We start from the raw sequence: 8,179 nt of genomic DNA, 5'->3' as shown, positions 1-8,179 counted from the left end.
TAAACCTAAATTGTTACCACATTCTCCGTGAAGAAGTTGCAGCTTGAATTACTTGTTGGGAACATTTTTATTGAACAACGTGGACGGTCAAATGCACAGCAAACCATATTGGATGAACAGGGCTTTGTCTTGGAAGAGTCCTCCAGCATCAGACAATGGTGGAATTCTGTCCAAGACGGCGACAGCTGAGAGCAGCACACCTGTCCCACCGTCTGCTATTCCCTCTTTTGGATTTTCTGAAATCTCTTTTCCTACAAGCGTCTTTAGTACTGTAAATGTTTGAGTGGTGAATAAACGTCTTATGACTGAAGAACAATATCTGTGTCTTTGTCTCATTAGTAACACTCGTCAAGGAACATTTTTATACTTTCTATAATTAAAAAGAGGACGATAATTGCATTGTAAAGCTTTTAATATAGATAGACAGATGGAAACTTTACAGATTCAGATGAATAAAAGCTTTCCAACACAGAAATATGGATGAAAGAAAGATAAGGCAAAGTGACACTTTGTCACTTGGAGCTCACGTGCAGCTGGAAGGTTTTAATGGTTCATTTAATAAAAAAAATAAAATCTCACACACTGGTCTTCTTAATTTGGGATACTTCATTCAGGTAGGAGATGAATAACTTGGTTCCCTCAATATAATTGTACCTGCAAGAATAGTTTGAAAGAGAAGAAAAGGGTTAATACACAAAGTTCTTACAGCCGAACATCCGAAAGTTGGACAAGACCATCTTCTGCATTGACAGAGACTCAGTGACATCTATGGGACAACATGCAGTCTCATAATATAATATGCATAGCAACGCCATTTTGATCCTGGTTCTGCTTTTGTCATTTTTGTTGGCCTTTAATTAGATTTTATTCTAGGATCCTTATAATCTTGCAGTCATAACGTTGAATATTAAGTGATCGGATTATTTCATTCCATGTGGATGATTAACAGAAGATAAGACGTGTGAGCCCTGGAGCTCCACATGGCTGCATCTTGCCTTCTGATAAAATCACACCTTCCCTCCTGCAGCTTGTGCTCATATTAAAACTCCAAAACAGACCAGATGAACTGATAAACATTTAATTTCAAAATATCTCCATGAAATTTAAAAAAATGTTAGACCTGCTCATTTTCTCATTTTGGGAGTGCAGCCCATCATCAAAGCCCCCAATGGGCATCATGATGATGCTTTTTCCCGTTACATCCTGGAAGGTTCTGGCGATAGGAATGGTCCCACCTTCACGGATCAGATCAGCATCCATGTCAAAAACTGGGGAGGATAGGACATTTTATATTATAGTGCAATGGACATGACCAGGTTATCCACCACAGAAAATAAACTGCACAAGCATATAAAACCAAATAGACAATGTAGGGGCAACAAAAGAGAAAAGCATTAAGCGTGAATGTAAGCCAAACCCATTGTGGAGGTGTTCACTATTCGAGTAGGCTTGTTTCCTGATGATTCTTCTCTGATTGAGGACTAAAATCAAGAACTTCAGGCCAGTATGGGCCGCTTCCCCACACAAAGACGTACCTGCTCCTAGAAAGTCCTACACTGAGCCCACCATCATTGTTAACATCATAAGTATCAAGGTCCTCCAAACCAGGTATGGTACAAGATTGGCATCAAGCAGGAGACAAAAGGGAATGTCTTCAATCACTATACCAGTAAATTGAGACACTTCCAACTGAAATGTCTCAATGTAAGCACTGATGATCAAGTGGTGGGACAGTCGCTGACTGTTACGTCCTCATAGCTAGGCCAATAGGCCAATGTTCCCAGCATCCCTGCCTTTCTTGCGTAGGCCCTTTTCAGACGGACTGGCCATTAGACCAGGATGCACAGCACAACTATGATCCGCCTAGTTTACAGGTTAAGACTTTTAACCCAAACTTCCGTTAGCGCAGCATAATGGGTGACAGGTGAAAGAGGCTAAGAGGATTCTGGTGATGGGTGTGTTCCATACCTCTCTTTACAGCAGCCTTCCCAGCCTCATAGAGAGGATGCTGTGTGTCAGCCAGCCAAGGCTTCGCCCCGATCACCATTGTGACTTTCAGTTTATTGGGACTCTTTCGCTTGGCAAACACCGAGTGAAGGTAATCCGTTACCTAGACCATGACAACGTCGACACATCAGCAGGACCGTAAGAAAAAAAGATTCTAGCTTGTTCTGAAAAAACAAGCATTTTTTCTAGTTTTACCTGCTTCTTAACCGTAGCGGGGTCCATGTCGGGAACCTGTCTAATGGAGAACTTAGCGGTGACCTTAGCAGGGATGACGGTCTTTGTGCCAGGGTCGGAGAAGGCCCCCTCGATGCCGTGGATGGTCACGGTGGGGTAACGCCACATGTGGGCCAACAAGTCCACCTGCGAAATAAACACAAGGTCTCTCATGCGTCTTGTTGTGTCCACTTTGGCTTTAACGCAGATCGTTAGATATGGTCTTAGATTGTCTGACCTTATTGGTGTACATAAGCTGGCTGACACCAATCTTGGTCTTGTAGTGGTCCAAGTCAAATTGGATGTCCTGATACATTCTCCATTCCTCATCGGAGAGGGGAGCCACGGCCTCCCTGATCCCTGGAATCAGGATGGTACCGCTGGGGCTGATCAGTGTGTCTGCGATGACAAGTGTGGTTTTAACCCTCGTCCGGCCAGAATGTACAAACTAGCGAACAACAATGAAGGAACATTGTTACTCATTTCTTTTCACAGCATTATTAGTAATGTAAAAACAGGTATGGATTACGAAGGGGGTCAGAAAGTGATGAGGCAGGTCAACATTATCTTTTTTTTTCATGGTAATTTAGAAATATGCAAAGTAATGATAGCCTTATCCTGCCTCTTTGGAGAGGTCTCACCTCAAGTCATTAACCGCTTCAGATAACGGTTTGAAAATATAATACAAATGTGTCCTGCCAGTGCAGTGCATGTGGCCGAGGCCTGGTCCAATGTCAACGCACTCACCAAGAATGCCAACAAGGTCAGTCATCGGTTCAATCACCGTGCCTCCGTAAACACCGGAATGTAAGTCCTGTTTGGGTCCTTCAACCTGCAAACGTACCGCAAAAGAGGGACAAAGAATGAGCAAATACGTTTTTCAGACCAAACGTTTCATGTTTTTTGTCCGTGTCTGTGTGTTTATGCAATTGGGACCTCAGCAAAGAAGTAGCAGTTGCCCCTGGTGCCGTAGGTGAGGGCGGGCCGTCTGCTGAGCCAGCCGCAGTCTGAGATGATGATGTAATCCACGTCAGAAAAGAAGGTGTCCCTCTGCGCCACGATCATGGCGTCCAGGCCATTAGAGCCCGTCTCCTCCATGCCCTCGATGACGAACTTCACATTAACCGGCAGCTCCTGGTGGACAGACAGGACAGACAAGCTGTTGGAGAAGAATCTCATCCGCAATCTCAGGCTGCAACCTCTGGTTCTGCCAATGCAGATCTGAAACTTGTATTGTCTCTGCTGATCGGCGGGGGATGAAATGCTCCAGTTGAGGAGAAAATGACTCTACTTCGAACTTATTTCATTACCTTAGTAAAGATGAGTTGATGGTCTCAACATCTACATTGTGATTGACAGGTCTATGCTACTACCAGAGACGTAAGAGGCCGTTCCTTGGCTTGGAAAAAAACAACATGGGGACGTCTGAAGTCCGAGATGGCCACGGCAGAATCGCCGCACTCGAGGCTTCAAAAGCGGCAGTGAACAAACCAATTGTTGACGACTCAATGACTTGGTCCAGTTCTTGTGTACAGTCTTTGTCTAAAACACGTTTTCTGTTCAGCTTCTTGTAGTCACCCACACAGTTCCACTCTCCTTAATGCGCCCAGCATCTGGCTCAGGCCTTTTTATGTGTATTTTTGCACAGGATGAAATGTCAGTGAGGATTTGTGGGAGCAGACTGCAGCAGAGACGGTGCCAAAAAAACGCAGTGAATTTGTCGTTCTGGCCAAAGCTCTGCTGGCTCTCATGAGCCTGAGGATACGCAGTTTATCCTAGTTTGTTACTCTTTGTTTCATTCTATATAAATGTACATATATATATATATATATATATATATATATATATATATACACATACACATACACACATATCTATATATATATATATATATATATATATATATATATATACATATAGATATGTGTGTTCTAACTTGCTTAAATCACTGTATAATTAGAGATACATGTTGTAAATATCCCTCGTTCTTCCTAACGATTGATAATTGTAATTCCCAGATTATTTTGGGCCAAGGGTCATATTATATCTACCGTAGTTGTTACATATGTGAATTCATTTATAATTAATTGTAATCACTGATTTACTTTTACAATTTCATTATGAATTAATTTTATAATTTGATTTAAACTATGTTTGTGTTGTTTTTACTTTTTCAGATTACTTAAAACAAACACTGGGTAGTGACTCACAAAGCCATTATATTGCATTAAAATTGTATCTTTAAGGCATTTTGAAAAAATAACAAACTATGAGAAAATTAAAACTCTATGAAATACTGCAAAAGAAATGACGCTTTAATAATACTTGACCTGAAAAACATTATGAAATGCTTTGTAATGTGTAAATGCCATAATGTCATAATGCATTATGTATGTCCATGGGTGCTTATAACAACAATAATACGCTGCTATAAGCAGATTTAACGTATTATAGAGTGTTACCGTTCTCGTATCTACGGTGTATTTCTCTTTTCCCCGCTTTCAATTGTGTTTCCAAGTAAAGACGATTTACAAAAGAGCTTTCTAATCTGTCCTTTGGTCTCGCTCAAGGTCGCATTGCTGCGCCCACCAAACTCACGTATTTGAATCTGCGGAATGTATGAATTCTCTCTCACCAGACTGAGGGCCTGGTAGGCCCCCACAGCATGGATCCATGCTAAGACCGGGGCCTTGTTGTCAGAAGCTCCTCTTCCGTACAGGTTACCTGCACACACAAGAGACCTTAGAAGTATGCGTGGGCTACTTACGTTAAAAAAATATTGATTGTGGCAACGCGCTTAGAAATAGATGACAACACAGATGCTTTTAAATATCTAATTAAAAAAATGAAAAGTACTGTGTGGTTGAGTTGTTGATTCCTCTTAGTTATAAAGGAAATAAAAGGTTTTAAGGCCTTAAATGATTAAGCAAAATCTGACACCAAAGAAAATGTATATAATCGAATCCAACAAATCCAAGATTTATACGTAGGTTAAATGAGGAAAACGGAACCATTTTATTGACAAAACAATCCAGTACTGACAAGAAGATGTGTAGTATTTTCTTGTTTTGATGGCCAAAGCAGCGCAGCAGAATCTCAAATGCATACACAATGGAATCCACTGCCACCTAGTGGCCGCCCGCTGTAACCGCAACACAGTTTCCCCAAAAACAAGATGGCTGCTGAGGGGCTGAGCAGCTCAGGGATATCTCGCCCTAAATAAATGCCAGTAGATGAGTAAGCCTGTGACTACTCAGGACTGTGCTCTGACATCTGTGTGTTTGTTCAATGTGTGGCTCCCAGCATGAGCGGCTGCTGTGTGCTGAGGAGCTTAACCGAGGCTGTTACCATTGATGTCAGTCAGGTTGTAGGGCTCCGTTGCCCAGCCGTCCTCCAGCTTCGCCGGCTGGACGTCCACGTGGCCGTAGATGCACACCGTGTGTTTGCTTGGGTCACTGCCGAACAACGCCGTGACCACTTTTGGCAGCGCTAACTTCTGCCCGTTAGGAAGCTGCAGAGGATTTTAAGGGGAGTTCAGCGTCAGCACTGCAGTGCTCCTCAAACCTTTTCACCAACAATCAACAGTTGCATACCACCTGACCAGTTCTCAATGAGCTACATTCTCTGCACATCTTCATCCCATCTCGTCTCAAATTTCATGAATTAAGGAGATACCTCAAAACACCAAGATTTTTGAGAAGCTGTTTAGTAAAATGAATATTTTAGTTCTGGTGTGTGCCACTGGGAGATACCCGAGTCTTTAAGTATTATGGTAGTATCATTAGTTATTCCACTTGGCGCAGGGACCCAGGACTTTCCGTCAGTGCTACGCTTTAAGTACATCACATCAGGAATACATTGGCTATGTAGTGGTGATCGGGTCATTCTCCAAAGGTTTCTCAAACCAGACCGGTGGGACAAGCGCCTCACTTTTGGTTTGTCTGTTTTCAAAGGTGCTATGTAAATAAAGTTATTATATGAAATTGGAAGTACTTCCAAATTGTACTGAGAATGTCTTTGATCCTGAAAACCTGGACAAATACTTTTACCTGAAGTGCATGTATTAAGCTGCCATTCAGAGAAGTGCTGCTACTTTTCTATCTCAAAGGGTCAGCTACTGTTTTTACTACAATAAACTGCAACAACAATGCATGTTACGATGTTCCTTATTAGTGGCGAGAAGAGGAGGACGTTTTGGAAGCAGTGGATTCATTTTGTTACCAGCAGTCGCCCCCCTCCCCAAATAAGCCGAGCTCGCTGTTTGAAAAGCGCACTTTCTACCAATCAATTAGGGTGACGATTACATATCTCACTAAAGCGTAGAATCGGCCCTGTCACTGACTTCTTGCTCTCCGATGTCCACCAGCTCGACAGTCCCTCCCATGAGCCTCAGCTTCTGAGCCGCCACGTCCATCATGCGGTGCAGGTCCGGTCTCCTGAAGACGTTGCTGGAGTCGCTTTCAATTGCAACCCAGTCCCGCAGAGCCTGAAAGACACACAATCAAACCCTCAGTGGCGTCACTTAACCTTCTGTCCATATGTGGGTATACAAAGTACACAAGTTCTTGTGTTAAAATGTTAAAATCCCATAAATCAATCATACACCTACAAAATCTACAGAAGTTCACTTTATTTATTTATGTTGCTTAATTAGTCACGTGTGTGATATTTCTACAGCCCTGTGTCACAGATTGCAACACGTGATCGAACCATGACCTTCACATCACTGCACCATCATTTTCTCAACACATCTGGTTGATCTATTGGACAAACAAACCTTGTGCTTTCATTTTGGTATCTTTACTTCTTTGACTGAAAGTTCAGAGCCTGGACTCTCGAACGCATTACTTAAGGAAAAATAATTATATTGTACCTCCACATATTCCTCTTGATGGCTGTCAATGTACCGCGCCAGCTCCGCATACTGGAAGGCACGGACAGTGGAGATGACCATCAGCACGCAGGCCAGAGCTGGAACATTCATCTTTTGGGAGAGTCAGAAGGTGAATTATTGACAGAGCAGACGGCTGGATTACCTCATCGGAGTATATCTGATAACAAAAGGGTTTCTCGGTAAAGTAAACACGTGCGGAGCTGTAGAAATATTCAGGTCTAGACAGTCTAGACTCCCCCCAAGGAAAACCTCAACAAGAGAGACGACATCAAACATTTCATCTCCCTACTCAACGCTATTGAACACTTTATTTAGTTTTATTCGCTTTAAAATCAAAGTTTGTTTGTTAGTTTCAATTTCTCAGACTTTCATGGTTACGTCTTTAAATGTCTAAAACCGATGATATTCACTTCACACTTAACACGACACGTCTACATTTAAGGATATTTAAGTAAAAGTACGCTCGCAGGATGTCTTTACGTCTCACCTTGTCTCTGCCGGAGGTGTTTGTGGGACAGTGTCCCACTGCAGGCTGACTGTGGCCCCGTATCTGCACCTTTATACACCCTCCCCTTGGCGCTCCGGAGCCCCAGAGGTCATCCACTCAAACATTTCCTGACGCCGTGCCAAGACTGCTGACAAATTCATTTAATTTTTCCGCTGACAAGCACAATTAGTACACCTAATCTATTGATCCTAATCCAGGAGTCCACAGTGGGGTTCAGCAGGGACAAAAGCACAAGGAAATGAACGAATTCCCATTGCTTGTGTTTTGGAATCTCCAAGCAACCCCCCCGTTGTGCTGCACTTAAACGTTGAGCTGCCTGTAAGCATGCCAAACATAGGGCTGTCTGAAAATGTTTAATCCCATCACCTCTTCATGTTTATTGGATAAATTATGCTCAGTGTGAGACATGTCACAAATGGCTACATCAAACTCATTAAATGAGTTATTGAGTTATAAAATAGAAAAAGTCAGACGGACAAAAGACATCTTGGATTGGAAGTTAAAATCAAAAGTATTTAATAAAAGAAAGGGTGTTGTGGTAAAAAGAACATCTCAGC

At 42.4% G+C, this 8,179-nt stretch overlaps 1 protein-coding gene across 1 annotated transcript; it reads right to left on the bottom strand.

The window, feature by feature from the left end:
• Nucleotides 1–394: 394 nt before the first annotated feature.
• Nucleotides 395–7,735, bottom strand: cndp1 (carnosine dipeptidase 1). Its single transcript, XM_040164937.2, has 12 exons — nucleotides 7,602–7,735; nucleotides 7,094–7,204; nucleotides 6,563–6,706; nucleotides 5,569–5,731; nucleotides 4,856–4,944; nucleotides 3,157–3,354; nucleotides 2,968–3,052; nucleotides 2,459–2,619; nucleotides 2,203–2,367; nucleotides 1,969–2,110; nucleotides 1,121–1,268; nucleotides 395–654 (listed from the first exon to the last, which is right to left on the bottom strand). Exons 2-12 carry the CDS (start codon nucleotides 7,202–7,204, stop codon nucleotides 576–578), a joined length of 1,485 nt encoding a protein of 494 aa, XP_040020871.2. The 5' UTR covers nucleotides 7,602–7,735; the 3' UTR covers nucleotides 395–575.
• Nucleotides 7,736–8,179: the final 444 nt, after the last annotated feature.

Source organism: Gasterosteus aculeatus, chromosome 20, assembly GCF_964276395.1.
Source record: "Gasterosteus aculeatus chromosome 20, fGasAcu3.hap1.1, whole genome shotgun sequence".
In the NCBI taxonomy this organism is placed as follows: domain Eukaryota; kingdom Metazoa; phylum Chordata; class Actinopteri; order Perciformes; family Gasterosteidae; genus Gasterosteus; species Gasterosteus aculeatus.
This window is presented reverse-complemented; position numbering and strand designations above follow the sequence as displayed.

What these genes read in the sequence shown, in the direction of transcription:
- cndp1 (XM_040164937.2), bottom strand. Translation starts at nt 7,204, where the DNA reads ATGAATGTTCCAGCTCTGGCCTGCGTGCTGATGGTCATCTCCACTGTC. An exon ending in TGGACATCGGAGAGCAAGAA is followed by an intron (nt 5,732 to 6,562) that starts GTCAGTGACAGG and finishes AATCCTCTGCAG; the next exon opens with CTTCCTAACGGGCAGAAGTT. An exon ending in AGCTTATGTACACCAATAAG is followed by an intron (nt 2,368 to 2,458) that starts GTCAGACAATCT and finishes TTTATTTCGCAG; the next exon opens with GTGGACTTGTTGGCCCACAT.